This window comes from Thamnophis elegans, chromosome 3 (assembly GCF_009769535.1).
Source record: "Thamnophis elegans isolate rThaEle1 chromosome 3, rThaEle1.pri, whole genome shotgun sequence".
NCBI classification, from domain to species: domain Eukaryota; kingdom Metazoa; phylum Chordata; class Lepidosauria; order Squamata; family Colubridae; genus Thamnophis; species Thamnophis elegans.
In genome coordinates this window covers 23,990,909-24,009,025 of record NC_045543.1, presented here as the reverse complement: position 1 = coordinate 24,009,025, position 18,117 = coordinate 23,990,909, and the positions used below count along the sequence as shown (strand labels likewise).

Here is an 18,117-nt window from a genome sequence, read left to right as displayed (position 1 = left end):
AACAACTACTGAAATTTCTACAAGTATCCCCAGTCTTAAATAGTAGAGACTAAATCCCCAGTCTTAAATAGTAGAGACTCACATTTTAAACATTTCCCCCCTTATAAAATAAGTACAAGAATGTCACACTCCAACCTAACAGCATTTCTCCAAAATCACCTTTCCCCTGAAATAACTTTTGAAAGTAAACACTCTTTGTCAACTTTAATAAGCCTTAGTAGAAGAATATACAGGAGATTTTATTTTCTTGTTTTACTATGAATTTTATTTGACTACAAGTCTCTTTAGCTCTAACCAAGAACTTAAGAAAATGCTTAAAGATTTAGTATAACAATATCTGGAAGGCACAAGTCAATGGAATTTGCCAAATTTTATATTCAGCAATTCAATAAAGTGCTTGCATTCAAATGTAATACCTAACTATAATTTTATTGTGGTTACATTCACATGTAACACCTAAGCATAATCTTACTCCCTTCTGCCTCTTTCCTTCCCAGTTGATTGATAAGTGGAATAAAGGATTCACTTCTGCTAATACCCTGATTTGACATTTAATAGAATAACAGAGTTGGAAGGGACTTTGGGGGTCTTCTAGTACTGCCTACTCAAACAGGAGACCCTACACCATTTCAGACAAATTGTCCAATCTCTTCTTTAAAATCCCCAGTGTTGGAGCATCCACAACTTCTGGAGGCAAGTCATTCCACTAATAAATTGTTCTAATTGTTCTAATTCTAATCTGTAATTCTAGGTTGGTTCTCCCCTTGATTAGTTTTTATCCATTGCTTCTTGTACTGCCTTCGGGTGATTTGGAAAATAGGTTGACCATCTCTTCTTTGTGGCAGCCCCTTAGATATTGGAACATTGTTATCAAGTCACCCCTAATCCTTCTTTTCAATAAACTAGATATACCCAATTCCTGCATATCCTATTTCATGTACAGTAAGTACTACAATCAACAATAAACTAATTGAAAACCAATTTGGGTTGTTATTGGCTTTTTCAGTAATGAGATATTCTCTTAAACAATTGTTCTTAGCTTGCATATTATACCAGTCAGGAATCTTCTTGTCAGTTTCTGATTTATTGTTTGTTCTGGTCATATGGATGAAAGGTTGAGATGATACCAAAGCTTAGCATGGGCTGTTTTCTGTTCATGCATGCAATGCTAATCCATGCAACATGCAAATGCAGCCAACATCATTCTTACTTAAGATTCACTAGAGTCATAGTCAAAAGTAATTCTATTTTGAAATTGTGGTACATTCTGCATAACTGGTTATTTGCTATGTCCCACAACTGAAATCCATATATTTGGTTTTCAAAGCTACTTAATTCCAAAGAACACTATAATATTTGTGAACATTTTTCACACTAGAAAATATTTTACCATTGCACAACCAGGGGGCAACATTACAGGCAGGAGAGTTAGAAAATATCCTACTTGGCTTGCAAAGCCAGGCCCCAACTGCACCTGAGCTTGTAAATATGAGCACTAGGAATAATGTCTAACAGGCTGAAGAATATATAATTGAATAATGAAAGAGATCTTAGCATCCAGAATTTTTTTTTAAAGCAGATAAGTGCTTTTTGAGAGGTTGATTCCTACCTACCCTCATTGTCATCCTCCAGATTCTCAGACAGTTTGGCTTTGCATTTCACGGGTGAAGGAGAGTGACTTTTCTTTTCAGCTCCCTCTGCAAGTGCAAAAAAAAAAAAGATCAGAAAGAGATATTCATTCTCAAAAGCTGAGGTTATAATGCTTGAAGTTGGATGATGATGAACATTATTACAATTATGGAATAGGAATGTGTAAGGTATTGGAAAAGTAAATTGACTGCACCTCCATTTTGCTCCAGGAGAAAAATCACTATACTTTCAAGCTTTGTGAAGATTGATTTTTGCCTCCTGTGTTATTATCACAGTTAGGAAGAACCCTAGGCTGAACTAAAATGCCATATTTCAAAAGTTATTAAACTGTATATATCAATAATTATATTCTCTCTTTTAATCTACATTATGCCTATACCATTGGATTATTATATGTATTTTACAGTAATTACTTTATAAAGTATGGACTTTATTTGCTAAGCACTGTGAAACACATTCTGTTTTAAATGTATAATAGTACTGTCTGAATGTACAGAGTTTCAAAAACTTCATCCAATTTTAGATGAGGGACAGTGACCTCAGTCTGGAATATCGAAACAGTTTATGGGCGATAGCCTAACTATGCCTGATTTTTAGTAAGATATTGAAAACCCTATTTTTTCAGATGACAGTAAGAAATCAATAATCTTGGGCAAATTTGTAATTCATCAGAACTGAGTTATGTCAAACTGTGCTGGACACTGGAATAAAAGTGCAGATGATAAAAATACTGAACACATATTATAATAGATTAATGGACAATTTAATTAATTACTCATCTTACTCTGATACTACAAAATCTAGATAGATAGATAGATAGATAGATAGATAGATAGATAGATAGATAGATAGATAGATAGATAGATGATAGATAGACGCTTACAGCCAACTTAAAAATGATGATTAAGATTCATGTTCTAGAAAAATGAAACATATATTATCCTTGTTACTTAAAATGTAGATAATATAAAATAATATCATGCTAGAGAATTCAATGCAATGTATTGTAACCCCAAATGGCTGTGGTAAGATTAATGTTCAAATAAATATGCATAGGATTATACAGTGAGAAATAATGGTTGGATTAAGCTAGAACAAAAAAAAAGGTTAAGAGAGATGGAAATGGAGACAGAGATGGAGAGTGCTGAAGAGAGATGGAGAGAAAGAGAAAGAGAATGCAGGTGGAAAAAAACTATAGGAGTTTCACAGTTAGCAAATCTACAGGTTTTGCAAAATGCTGGCCTTATTAATCTTACAACAAAAGATATGATAGAATCATCCTATGAGGTTACAGGTTGTTTCAGACATTAAACATTTATCCAGCATAGTCATATATTTTCATGTATAATATGTATTAACAGATATTTCCCAAATTTCTAACTTCAGTACAGAGTGCACTTCATAGATAAACAAATTAAAGTAATCAAATTAAGGGACCTTTAATTCCAGAGTAATTATTATTAGGATTGAGCTGTAAAATGTATTATTTGTGATGAGAATGGGAAACTCATTTATCATTAATTCCAGAAACGAAATTAAAAGAGGCCCTATTTGGAGTACCAGTATGCCTCATCTTGCAGAAATAGGTCCTTATTTTATGTATTTGGGGCATCATTACTATAATAAAACTGGAAGTGACCTAGATCTCTTAGAGTCTTTGACACAACCTGGTCCTCAAATTAAGCAATCAGAAACTTGGCATCTCTTCTTTTTGGTGTTTTTTTTTTAAGGAAATGGTCTTTATTCTTGGGTTCATGGATCCAAAGTGGGAGAATTGAAAAGGGAATTTGCCTTCTCAATGAAATTTGACCAGGAGACTGGACCACCTCAAAAAAGGATAAAATCAAAAAAGCCATAGATAATGATGATCACCGAAGGATATGGCTTCATTGATATGGGCTTTGGTTGTTCACATTTAGATAATTGCTGTGGTTTTTTGGCAGCTTTACCAGTTCCTCTTTTCTGCACCTTCTATGTTATTCCCAACTTTTGCTGACATGCATACAAAAGAGTACAATTCAAAAGGCTTTACTCAGGTTGAGCACCAGCAATGGTAGGCAGGGCATGTATGTAGATGCATGCATCGTCTCAAGCAATCCTGAATTCCTGGCCAAACTTACAGGCAAATTCCTAATAAGCAAAGGTCAAAGCATCGGACAGAAGTGTTGCCAGGGTAGAATACTAGCATCACTGTTAGATCATCGGTGGATCTGGGTCTAAAATAATAGATGAGTAGAAGTTCCCAACAAGTGACTGCTTGCTAGCAAAGGCTCTAAATTGAGGACCTGTTTACTGCATGGGTCAAAAAGAGGGCTCTGAAAATATTTACAGACCCCACATATCCTGGACATAAGTTGTTTCAACTTCTACCCTCAGAATGACACTATAGAGCACTGTACCCCAAGACAATTAGACACAAGAACAGTTTTTTCCCGAACGCCATCTGCTAAACAAATAATTCCCTCAACACTATCAAATTATTTACTAAGTTTGCATTACTATTACTATTAATCTTCTCTTCATTCTATAACCCATCTCCTCCCACCTACGATTGTATGACTGTAACTTTGTTGCTTGTATCCTCGTGATTTATATTGTTTCCTAGTATGATTTGATTGCTTACTTGTACCCTATGACTATCATTAAGTGTTGCACCTTATGATTTGTGACAAATGTATCTTTTCTTTTATGTACACTGAGAGCATATGCACCAAAGATAAATTCCTTGTGGGTCCAATCACATTTGGCCAATAAAGAATTCTATTCTATTCTATTCTATTCTAAAACAGGGCCTCTATCAGATGCAAGAAATCACCAACAAGAATGTGTTTGCCTTGCAAGGAGCTACACAGACCTCTGCTCAGCCCTAGGTGCCTTAGGAATGAAATGATCAGACCCCTGTATTAGATCACTCATCTTCTGCTATTTCCAGCTACTCCTCAGGCTCTGCATCACTTCAGTTTTTCCTTGCTGATCCCCGATGTAAACACAGGGTTCTGTGTAGTGACATCCTCCTTGTAGACTACTCAGAGTCAAAGCTGGCCCAGACACTGGCTTTCTGTTTGAATCAGAGCTCATTTCACACTACTAGTAGTTATGTTCAGAGCCTTCCAATGACAACCCTTCCAATATCTGGTTCCTTTCATTCCTCTGAGCAGTGCCTTCTTTCAATCTGTATGTGCACTTTTCAGTGTGGTATGGCATTCCTTTTAAACTGAGATCTGAAAGATGGTTATATGGATTAATTGTTAAACTTAGCTTGATGGAAGTTTGTAGCAATTGTTCTTTATCTATACTGTGACTTAAGTCATATTTAATAATTACTTGGTATCCTATAACTTTCTAAAAGTGTATCAAACATAGATTTTCTAGTTTTGTGTAGGTTTGATTGTAACACTTCATTTCAATAATATGAAACAGATCATTTGATTGTATGTACTGTATGTATGTATGTATGTATGTATGTATGTGTGTGTGTGTATATGTATGTGAAAAAAGTGACTTATGATCATTGGGGAAAATATCACAACAAATGTCTTACTTAACAACATAAATTTTGGGCTCATTTGTAGTCATAAGTGTAGAATTACTTGTATACACACTCAAACGAACAGCAAAATTGCAAATATTTTTCCTTCCTATATTACACATATATTATATGTTGTAGTTTCTGGAAAAATACTTTTGATTTTTATTTATAACTAGGTAAAGGTACCACTCTTTCTAAACAAAATCTTTAATATTCAAGCTGTATGCTGTAAACTAAAGATATAAAATTTGCTCAGATCACGTAAAGAAATTCAAGGGCAGATTAATACTGAAGTTTTACAATAATCTAAATATGAAACTATGCATTTTTACAGCATGTCAGCATGCTGAGACACACGGTACTTTCTTGAAAACAACCCTCACTGATATCCAAAGGACTTGTTTTTTAATACATATGCATAATATGGCACTGCCGTATGAGATTATCTGCTGTATAATTATTTATTTTTAGTCAAACAAAAAGGCAGAAACTCTACACCTCCAGTTTCTGTCGTGCACCATTAAATAACATCATGTAGACGAAATCTTACAAGGTGCATAATGCCCAAAATCTTACTATTTTAACAATGCAGTAGGACACAAGCAGACAGAATACCCTTTAGATACCAAATTATTAAAGCCAATAGCTAGTTTTAACCGTGGCACGACAAAACCGCGCTCGACTAAAGTGTGCCCGATTAAACCGCGTCGCTGACGTCATCAACAGGGCGACAACAGCGAGCGCGGAGAAAGAAGGGCGCTTTAAATAGCGCTTTGAAAGCAAGCCGATTCAACTTAAGGTAAGGGTTAGGTTTAGGGTTAGCGTTAGGGTTAGCTTTAGGGTTAGGTTAAGGGTTAGGGTTAGGTTTAGGGTTAGGTTAAGGGTTAGGTTTAGGGTTAGGTTAAGGGTTAGGTTTAGGGTTAGGGTTAGGTTTAGGATTAGGTTTAGGGGGGTTAGGTTTAGGTTTAGGGGTTAATTTTAGGTTTAGCGTTTACAGCGTGCTTCTGTCTCCGTGCTGTTGTCACCCTGTGATGACGTCAGCTACGCGGTTTCGTCGAGCGCGCTCTGGTCGAACGCGGTTTTGTGGTGGAACCGTTTTAACTATATCTGCCTGTTGGTTCAAGCCACACCAACAAGGTTGCATGAAAAATGATACAATCAGAGAGCATCACAATGTATGCTTACAGCAGCTAGAAATCCAAAGAAACCAAAGGAATAAATACTGAATGCGGTTCTGATCCATTTAAGTCAGTTGGAAATGTGTCATTGATGTTCACAAAATTGGACCTTTATTCAAGATTTATAATAATTGACTTTACTATACATAAATAGTGAAAATAACATGTAACTATTATTTTACAATACTTTCCTCTTGATCCAACTAATTTTAACAACTTTCTGAACTCAGTGGCTGCTCTCGCAAATGGTTTTATGATGATCGTAAATGTCCTGCTGTTCATTTTAGAGAGGAAAATCTGGATGTTCAGCCATGTAGGTATAGTTTATGAAGGTAGTAAGATATGTGTCTTCCTGGGTGGCACAGAAAAGTAAAACAGAAGGCATTTATCACAATGTCTGTACGTGTTAATTCTGCCTTAGTGTTTTTTACTATTTCAAGAGCTTTATAAAAAACTAACAGATATTTCCTCCTCATCTTACTCACTCACTGGCTTCAAACAGCTCTGAATTCTGTCCTAAGTGGGAATCTGAAATTTCTTCACAGCATCACAGATTTCTTTGAATTGGAACACTGCCATCTATTTGAAAGGTAGTTGCTTGAAAAATGGCCTAGAAATATGCACTTCTGGAACACCATCTTTAGAGGCTATTAGGGAAGGATGAGTAGGGACTGCAGGAGAGCCGAGACAACAATTCATAAAGATGGACTACAACTACAGCTTCCATCTGCTAATGTCATGACCCACAAATGAAATTAACTGGAAGTGCATAAATGATAGGAAGCGGCTAATTGCAGTCACAACCTTAACTATTACTCCCTTGTCCCTTCAAAGACTAAGCAGAGAAGGTTGTTCTTCCAAACTGAAGAACAGGATGGCATTCAGTACGGAACTCCTCCATGCTGAATTACAGAGTATATGATAGGCACATTACCTTTGGCAGTGCTATGATTAATGGTGGATCAAATTTCCCCAAATCTCATTCCAAAACACTTTATACAAATTCATCATTTCTCAGAAAAGCGATATTATATTAATTATGTTGCTTCATTTTTACTAGGTTTGATCCATCTTGTTTTCTGCTGTTGAGAACATTCTCTGAGTGGACATAGATGCAGAATATTCTCATTGAGCTATAGGGCAAAGGGGGAGGAACTTTTGCCAGTTTTCACTCTGTCCCCCAGTTCTCAGTGCTGACTTCATCCCTCCTCCCATCCCTCCATAGGTGGGAGTCACTTACCTCCCCTACCAGTTCGAAAATGTGAGTGCACTGCATATGCATCTGTGCATGCGCACCTCCTTCTGTGCAAGTGTAGTGCTTGCACATTACGTCAGGGCAGGTGGGCAGAACCTCCCGCAGCCGCCACTACTGGTTCACCCAAACTGGAGAGAACCAGCTGAATACCATCTCTGCGTCTCTCCTTCCCTTTAGTTGTTTGAACCTATCAACTTTACAGGAGACGAATATCCTATACCAGTGTTTTTCAGTCTTTCCACCATCCTGATATATGAAATTCAACTCACAGAAGTTCCCAGCCAGCATAGATTTTTTTTTTGCCAATGATTCTAGAAATTGAACTCTACACATCTGAAAGTTCTCAAAGTTAGGAAAAACTTGTCTGTACGCATTAATCATGGATTTTAGGTGTTAAAAATCTGTTCTGATCCGTTGGAAGAATCAGAAGGATTTCAGGTTTTTGTTTAAGGTTTCAATACTTTTGACTTATTTAAAGTAATACTAATTTGAAGATAGTAATGCTAAGGTGAATAACACATAGGGATATTTGCTCTAAACTTGTAATATTGGGAGCATTTATAGGGATATGCCATTCATATGCATGCACTGGAATTAGCACATTTGCAAATGGCTTCAGAAGAACAAACTGCAAGCAACTATGGATGGCTGTTGAAAAGTATTATTGGCATGTGACACATGAATTAAATTAAGAAGGATGAACTGAAGTTGGGCTTTGAAGGACTATCTGGGAAGGGAAGTCCACATGCCTATCAAAAATATTCCTTCCACTATGGAAACATCCAATTTATATTTGTTTTGAGATTATACCAAGAACCATCATCAATTATCATGTGCGACCAACATGAGACAGGCTCAGGGACGCAAGACTTCAGTGACTTTAATAATAATCTGGAGTAAATTCAGAATCATGGAAATTATAATAGGACATTCCCAGTTTCATTCATAGAGAGTTATTTCAGGTGAAATTTCTTTGAATGATTGTAAATATTTCTTCCAAGTTGATCACTGTCTTGCCCAATATTATGTATGAGATAAGCTACTGAGTTGCCTAGTATATCTCAATTATTTATGTTAACTTTGTTGTTCAATGCTTTCTCATTCTCTAAACAGTCCCTCACAAAATTATCCATACCCTGCCCTAGCACAGACTTGACTCTTCCATATGCCCTGGAGGAGGGAGGGAGGGAAAGACAGACATAAAAGAGAGAGAGACAGAGAAAAAAAAATCCTCTTCCAGTTGTCAAACCAGTCCTGGATACCATCACCAGGAGGCACAATGCACAGGAGTTCAGTCCCTTCCTTACAGTGCTTCCTGTTTAGGTGCTCAGGTGCTCATTTAACCTCTTACCAAAGTTCATTCTTAAAAGATTGTGAACTCCTTCCAACAGGTGCCTTATGTCTGGTTGCTCCAGCTTAGAGAGTGTCTCTGATGTCACTGTGAGTGATGACATGCCTGTGGCAAGCCTTGACCCTTGGCTAATAGAAGGAGAACAGATGCCGAGACAAACATTCCAGTCTAATGGGTTCAGTTTGTATGGACTTGTAGCCTAGCCTAATTGGAAGTAGTGGGATTTCAAAGGCCGAAAGAGCGGTGGAAACATGAGTGTCTTCTGTTGACATACTGAAATGGTTAAACTCTTTCCTTTTAAATTTGTAACTTGAACTGTAAGCCAAAAGCAGGTCACTGTTCCTCATCTGCAGAATTTACTTAGCATGTGATTTGATTTATCCACTGTATACATAGCTTATATGCAGAGAAGTCCATAAGAGATGCAATCAGGATAAAGGCTTTTCCTGGATTTTTGAAAGGAAAATATCAGTAGGAGTGTAAAGATAAATATTTAATTGAGGCAATTTGTTGTACACAGTCACTCACACCTACTCCCATATTTCTGTATGTGGACCTAACCAGCAGCCAATACTCAGAAAAAGAAAAAAAGAAGCCTGACTCTGCTTTTGAAGCCATGTAGATAAAAATCTATTGATAGAAGTAAACATTAAGACATTATTTACTTCTATTTTCTGCAGTGTGTGTGTGTCAATAATAAGGATGGTGAGCATAAGATAAATAGCATTATTTATGAAAATTATAAATGATGCATTTACTTATTAGTATAAGGTAAGATTAACCATAAAGGTCTCTACCACTTTTTCATAACACCATTGCTGTCATGAAAAAGCAACAAATTGCTAGTTGTTCCATTTATTTTTTATTTTATTTTATTTTTGATGACAGAAGGATGGACCAAGGATGGACTTTAATGACAAGGATCTTCAGGATAGCTCCGTTTTTGTAGCAAAACAGTGAAGCAGATTAGCAACAACAATAACATCAGAGCACCAATAAAACATCTTGTCCAACATGAAAAACACAATATGTTTTACATTCTTTCTGATGGGCCAGTGGAGGGAAGCTATCCTAGATTTCAGAAGTGGCAGAAGATTTCTACAACCTCGTTATCGTTATCGTTTATTAAACTTGTATGCCGCCCTATTCCTGGAGGGACTCAGGGCGGCTAACAAACCATAAGGAAGGGGACAATATAAAGAAAACAACAAGACAAAAAACAAATGCAGAAAACGGAATTAAAAACTCGCAACAGCCACACAATTCGAGTGGGCCTGGGAACTCATCAGCCCCAGACCTGCCGGAACAGCCAGGTCTTAACGGCTTTGCGGAAAGCCTGGAGGGTGGTGAAGGTACGAATCTCCACGGGGAGATCGTTCCAGAGGGCCAGAGCAGCCACAGAGACGGCCCTCCTCCGGGTGGTCGACAGTCGGCACTGGCTAGCTGATGGAACCCGGAGGAGGCCTAATCTGTGGGATCTAATTGGTCGTAGGGAGGTAATTGGCAGGAGGCGGTCTCTCAAGTACCCAGGTCTGAAACCATGTAGGGCTTTAAAAGTAACGACTAGCACCTTGAAGCATGTCTGGAGTCCAATAGGCAGCCAGTGAAGCTCGCGGAGGATAGGTGTAATGTGGGTGTACCGGGGTGCACTCACAATCGCTCGTGTGGCTGCATTCTGGACAAGGTGAAGTCTCCGAATGCTCTTCATGGGCTGCCCCATGTAGAGCGCATTACAGTAGTCCAGTCTTGAGGTCACAAGGGCGTGAGTGACTGTTCTGAGGGCCTCTCGGTTCAGGTAGGGCCGCAATTGGTGCACCAGGCGAACCTGGGCAAATGTCCCCCTGGTCACAGCCGACAAATGGTGTTCTAAAGTTAGCTGTGGATCCAGGAGGACTCCCAAATTGCAAACCCTGTCTGAGGGGCTTATAATTTCACACCCTAGCCTGAGAGCTGGAATACAAGGCCAATTATTGGGAGGGAAAAACACAAGCCACTCGGTCTTGTTGGGATTGAGTGCAAGCTTGTTTACACCCATCCAGACCCTAACAGCCTCCAGGCACTGACATATCACGTCAACCGCTTCACTGAGTTGGCATGGGGCGGACAGATACAACTGGGTATCGTCTGCATATTGATGGTATTTTATCCCGTGCCGCCGAATGATCTCACCCAGTGGCTCCTGTAGATGTTAAACAGGAGGGGGGACAGAACCGAACCCTGAGGCACCCCATACTTAAGGGGCCTAGGGGTCGATCTCTGCCCTCAAACCAACACTGACTGCGACCTGTCCGAGGGGCAGGAGGAGAACCACCGAAGAATGGTGCCTCCCACTCCCACCTCTCGCAACCGTCGCAGAAGGATACCATGGTCAATGGTATCGAAGGCCGCTGAGAGGTCAAGGAGCACTAGGACGGAGGCATGACCCCCGTCCCTGGCTCTCCAGAGATCATCGATCAGTGCGACCAAAGCAGTTTCTGTGATCCATGTGATCACTGAGGTAAAGTGCCAGTCTCTTTTTGAGATTTCCCTCACCTGGCCATTACGAGAGTATTACACCTAGTCTAGACCACTGTTGTTCATCCTTGGCAAGAGGTATGGACTTCAACTTCCAGAATTCTCCCTCCAGCTGTCTGGGTAATTCTGGGCATTGAAGTCAACATCTCTCAAAGTTGTCAAGGTCAAGAAACACTGTTCTAGGCCAACTGAAATCTCAGATACATTTCAAAGTAGCTTCCTGCAAAACACACTGCAACAGCACTATTCTAATTTCATTAAACCATATTCTTTCTGTGGCTTTTTGTTTTTGTTTTTATTGGATAGTTTCTTGAATTTAACTTGGTTTTGTTGTGCTTTGTTTTTTATTTGTATAGTTTGTAGAATTTCAGTTAGGCAACTAAGAAGATGGAAACATGGCTGGATGGATGGGTGGCTGACGGAGGATGGATGGATGGTATTAACTCTGGTCTGCGACCCTCATAAAAGATTGCTAGATGGATGAATGGAATTTTTGTTTTCCAAATCATTTTAGAAATAAGCAGGGTTAGCTTAGCAAAATATAGCTGAGAGTTTTGGAATCCCTTGTTCTCCAAATGTGTTGTTGTTTGGCTACTGAAGAAGAGACTGTAGCAACTTTTGTTCTCTCAATTGTGCATTGATACGTTTTACATTTGTTGCCCATTTAAAAGTCTCACTGGAGCTCAGAAATCAAAGTTTTTCTCCTGGCTGAGGGAAATAGAGACCATGCAATTGTCTTATGCCACTTAGCTATCAAATATTTCTTAAAAGGTTAGGGAAAACCTTCAGAGTATGACACCCGGAATTCTATTTTAACCCCTTTACCAATAAAGACCATGGACGCTAGATATATAAAAAGTTACGTATCTACAATATATACTGTACATGTTCTTCCCAGAGACTAATCAAGTGGTGTGTATATATATGTGTTGCCAAGTATGTGTGGTAGGACAACATGCATGCTTTTTGTGTTACATTCTCATTTGGGTGGTGGGTATATATGTGTTGCTGCTTTATGTGAAAAATTCTAATCAGAAGAGTGTATATATGCATTTCTTCTGTATATGTATGTGGGTCAGGGCTTATCACAGTGAGTGTGCATGCATGCATGCACGTATGCACACACACACACACACACACACACATGTACTGTGTTCCCAGAGCTAATCAGAGTGTGGGGAGACCGGCTTCCTGTTTATGTGCAATTTATATTTATTTGTAGCCTTCCTTCATTACAAATAACTCAAGGCAATAAATAAACACCTCCCGCCTCCTATTTTCCCCACAACAGTAATCCTGTGAGGTAAGCACATGTATATGGGATGCATACTGTAAATAGGCACATTTACCTATTTATATTTTATTTCTTATATAGGCTTATAAACTGTTTCACTCATGACTCTAAGTGACATACATTCCCTATTAGTAACAAAGATTAAAAGAGAAAACAACAGCAATTAACAATATTGTTAATATGTATCTGTGTGTGTGTGTGTGTGTGTGTGTGTGTGTGTGTGTCTGTGCATGTGTATAGTGTGTCACTGGCCGGTGGGGGGCTGTATGTGCTCCATTTTGACTCACATGAGTAGGACAGAGGAGGGAAGCCACTGGCAGCAATCTATATTGTTACTCAACTGTCCTTTTATACCAGTGTTTCTCAACCTTGGTAACTTGAAGATGTCCGGACTTCAACTCCCAGAATTCCCCAGCCAGCATTTGCTGGCTGGGGAATTCTGGGAGTTGAAGTCCGGACATCTTCAAGTTACCAAGGTTGAGAAACACTGTTTTATACAGATCGATTGAAGAGATTTCCCCTCCAGCCTCCAATTGAACCGGTCCATTTTTAAACATGAATCTGCCTTTTCCATTCCCATCTTCTCTTCCTGTACCAAATTTGGCTTACTCTGTTCAGGTTTTGAAGTTATTCTGCTAACACATTTAAAAAAAAAAGGCCCTTTCAATGCACAATTTCTTTCCAACATTCCTTTGGGCGGGAAAAAATGAAAGAGAGATCCCACAAGATGTTTACAAGAAAAGCCAATTCCCCTTTAATATGTAACATTATGAGCATATTCCCTGAGTAATTTTGATGTAATGTTTGGCACTTGTACAGTTGCACTCTTTATAAAAATTGAAAAATTATAGTAAAATTAGTTCCCAGCGACAGCTTCTTAAGGAGCCACATTTTTCTACATTCTTCTTCTGTATCCTCTCATGGCTTACACACTGAAAAGTAACTCATTCCAATATAACTTTCCCATAATTCTGCCCAGAGTGTTACATTAAAAAAGTCATTGTGTGAATAGAGGAGTCATGCTCTGGTTTTCATCTATTCTTTTCGTTTCCAGGAGCAGGAATGGGGTGGGAGTGGGGGAAATCTCCCGAGAAATCAGCTGTACTGAAAAAGAGAGCATAGTTTCTGATATATATATATATTTTTAAAAATATGCCCTTGAAAATCTGGGGCCTGAAAGGAAACCATATTATCTGAGAAAAGGCTAAAAATCTGTTAATATCATCATATTGAATGCGCCTCACATACTCTTAAGCAAGAGGTGAAAAATTAGATTTAGTGGAAATATGGATGGATGGATGCATGGATTGACAGATAAACAATTTGGCAGATGAATAGGTAGAGAGCTTCCAAATGGGAAAAAGCACAGAGTCTTAGGGAATCCTGTTTATCCTTACCTCCATAAGCTGGAGATGCGAAGGAGAGATATACACATACCGTAGGTGGCTTGAATTCAAATAAAGCAAGGTTCAAAATCACACAGAACCTTCCCATAATATTCAGATAAATCTGATGCAGGTTCTCTTTAACCTTCCAGTTGAATGTGTGGAACAGAAAGGTCAATGGATATTCCATTCCCTTTGGTGTTTGATTCTTCTTTTAAATGAGTTAAATGCATGCACACACACACACACACACAGCCATTTCAGCATTTTCCTGATTATCCTAATTTAGCTGAAGTTGTTGTGAGGTGTAATTAAAATATACAGTCTATAAAATTTTGGAAAGCGATACTGATGATTAGGCTAAAATCCTATACAAGTGGAATGCAAATTATTCTCCTGCCCGCCCCTCATCCCCTGTTCCCAAGATGAACAAACCTAACTCCAATGTCTCTGGAATGTGAATGCTCACTGATACCTAGATCCAGTTAATTTATTGGTTGCTGATCTTCCTTTCTCCTTTTCATTCAAAATATAACTGAACAAGTGATTGCCCCATTCCACCTTGTTGTAGTCTCTGTTTTTTAGGCATGTTATATCTCAGCTGCAAAAATCTAATTCTTTGCTTCATCAACTTTTCTTTTTGCATCTAATAAATACTGCAAATGTTCTACACTTGTATTCTCCATCTTCCTGCTGTATTAAGGCACGTAGCCATTTCTGCTAAGGCGGTGGCACAGTGGTTAGAATGCAGTGCTGCAGGCTAATTCTGCTGTCTGTTGACTGCCAGCAGTTCAGCAGTTCAAGTCTCACCTGCTCAAGGTTGACTCAGCCTTCCATCCTTCCAAGGTTGCTAAAATGAGGATCCAGATTGTTGAGGGCAATATGCTGACTCTATAAACTGCTTAGACAGGGCTGTAAAAGCACTGTGAAACAGTATAGAAGTGGGCTATTGCTCTTGTTACTCTGGGCTGCAAAAAGCTGGAGGATCACTAGACATGGCAACATAGAGGCACAACCCTCTGCTCCACCTTGTTGCTGCAACCCAGTGATCCTGATTTTTCAAGGGTAGTTATGGTGGTCCTATCCCACATAATCAGGTTTGTTGAAGGCACAAACCTGATCATGGCAACAAAGGGGAGATGGTTGGGTCCCCAGTGCAGGCATGACCCAAAATGTCCGTCTTTCCTGCCTTCACAATATTTAGTCTATTGCCAGGATGCAAAACGACTTCAGCCAGAAAGGGGTCATCTTCTCCAGTCTCTTTCCTAAATAGCTTTCCTGCAGTGTTCCCTCTTTGATCTAGCTGAATTGCCTCAAAGGACACAGCTTCCACACAACTCTTAGAAAACCTGAGCAAGAAAATAAAACCCTGTAGACAAAACCAGGCATTACGAATATGAGTCACAGATGACTCATAAGGCTAAAATCATTTGGGATATCTAATATATTAGACTACCAAGGCCTTTTAGGTTACCAGAAGTATATTACAAATTGTTTCTGAAGTGTTTCAATATTCAAAAAAGGATTGCCTACTTAGAAAAAAAGTTTGATAAATTACAGCGGTTACATTTTAGGTTACGGAAGATCAGAAACCCTCTTTCTAGTCAGTCAGGCTGTAGAAACCCAAGGATTTTCTTGTTATGGATAATAATTTCTGATAGATGAATAAGGGTAATAATAATAACATCTGACATCTTTCTAAAGTGTTGGTGCTTTTTATGGTGTACAGTGAACATTTGGAAAATCAGCAAGATAAGTCTCTTAAATATAGATCAACTTATTCTACTAAATTGAAAACAGCCTTTTGCCTTTGTTCCAGTTTTTAAATTTATTTTACTTTTATACCATATTGGACAGATGCATACATTTGCTAATTAGCATGATGAGTTCTGTGTAATGATTAAGTATAATAGCAAGGGACAATCCTATTTTCAGTTTGCATATGCTTACAATGTTAAATTTGAAAACATTCATTTAGTACAGTGTTTGTTGTTGTAACATGCCTTTTTTAAAAAGCCATTTCTATTATTAGTGTATAACAGTTTTCTAAAATGAAATAAATAATGGAAAAAGTGGGTGCTAAGTCAGCCTTACTATTATTGCCCAAAGAAGTGCAATTAACAGGCATGCAATCCCTAATTAAAATGTCTCAGTATAAAATATGTATTAATTAACACCCTTTATCTTAAAACACACCTTCTTCCTTCACTTCTTGATATGGATTCCTCTCCTGACTTTCTTTTTCACAGCATGCTATTAGGATATACACAAATCATAATTTGCCTGTAAGCCAGAATTGAAAATGCATGAACTATGAGTTTTGATAAAAGCTTCCAGTATTAACTTATAGACAATTCGTGGTTCGTGCAAATCTTAATTTCTCTAGTGATTGTTCTCCTACATGTCCAATAAACAAAGGGAGAAAACAAGGAATATGTGTGTGTAGAATCTTCTTGTATAATATTTAGTTCTCCGATAGCTAAAATGAGATATAATTTATTTATATTTCATATTTCTAGACCGTTCATCTCCCACAAGGAAGGGCTCATGATGTCTGACACTGTATGCCAATGCTGTTTTATAAACACCGTACAATCTTCCTATGGCAAAAAGCAAATCAACGCACAAGGAGGTATAATGCACTTTGCATGTGGCTTCTTTTAAAGAAGGTTTGCAAACTTTTGCTGATAAAAAAATAGGAGTTACACGTTTATTTCATAAGACATCATGGTCACCAGTCTAACCCCTACTGTTTCATTACTTCTGGTTGAGCTTCTGAAAGACCACATTCACCCAGCCTGGCTGCACTGTGAACCACAATGTGTCTGGCATTTTAATCTATTGTGCTTTAAAAAAAATGTATTTCCCTGGAATCAATTCAACATATGAGACCATGTTACTCAGTTGTATGTGTGTGTGTATGTGTATGTACAGTATGTATATTCTAGTGTGTTTCTTCTAAACCAAACAACCTGTTTCAATATGAACAACTTAACAGATACACTCAATTCTCCACCAGGCAGAGAATGCCTTTATTTTTATATCCTCTGCAGGGCCACCTTGCTTGAAGAAGAGCAGCTGCTCCCTGCACCTTTGGATCTCATCTTTCATCTTTCCCAACTCCCGTTTTGTCTTTCTGCAATTTCCTTTTCATCTCTCTCCTCCTCCTTCAGTCACAGTTCTCTTGTTTCTGCTCATTTGATTCCCAGAGGTCTCTTTTTTCATTCCCATCTGAACCTGCTATTCTACTTCCTCTCTTGTTCACAAGTGTGTATGTATGCATTTGTGTGTTTGCATGTATGTGTATATATGTATGTATGTATGTATGTATGTATGTATGTATGTATGTATGTATCGGGGTGGGTTTCTCGCCCCGTTCCAACCGGTTTGTTTGGAACGGGGCCGGCGGCGTCCTCGTGCACGCGCACAGTGCACGCATGCGTACTAGCATCTGTGCTATGCTCCAGCTGCTCCTGGAGGATCGCGCAGACGCTGTATGTGTCCTGCGCATGCGTGGAAGCGCAGAACTCGTCAAAACCGGGTAAGAAATGCAGGCGGGCGGGTGGACCCTTCGGAGTTCCCGGAAGTTCATTACTTCCGGGTTCGCTGACCAACCGGTTCGCGGGGACTGCCGCGAACCGCCTGAAACCCACCCCTGGTATGTATGTATGTATCAGAGGTGGTATTCCGTAGGTTCTGACCAGTTCTGGAGAACCGGTAGTGGGAATTTTGAGTAGTTTGGTGAATATCACCTCTGACTGGCCCCACCCCCATCTATTCTCAGCCTCCCAAGTCTCAGCTGAAAATAGGGATTTTGCAGTAACATTCTCCTGGAGTGGGGAGGGAATGAAGATTTTGCAGTATCTTTCCCCTACCACATCCACCATGCCACGCCCACCAATTCATGCCACGCCCACCAAGTCACACCCACAGAACTGGTACTAAACATTTTTGAATCCCA

The 18,117-nt window shown here is 38.8% G+C and overlaps 1 protein-coding gene across 1 annotated transcript in view; it reads right to left on the bottom strand.

Moving 5' to 3' along the window:
• The window catches only part of MACROD2 (mono-ADP ribosylhydrolase 2), a 1,066,625-nt gene that overhangs the window by 124,198 nt on the left and 924,310 nt on the right, over nt 1-18,117 (bottom strand). Inside the window, exon 10 of the mRNA XM_032212948.1 lies at nt 1,614-1,697. Coding sequence (XP_032068839.1) covers nt 1,614-1,697 — 84 coding nt within the window. The remainder of the gene's footprint in view (nt 1-1,613; nt 1,698-18,117) is intronic.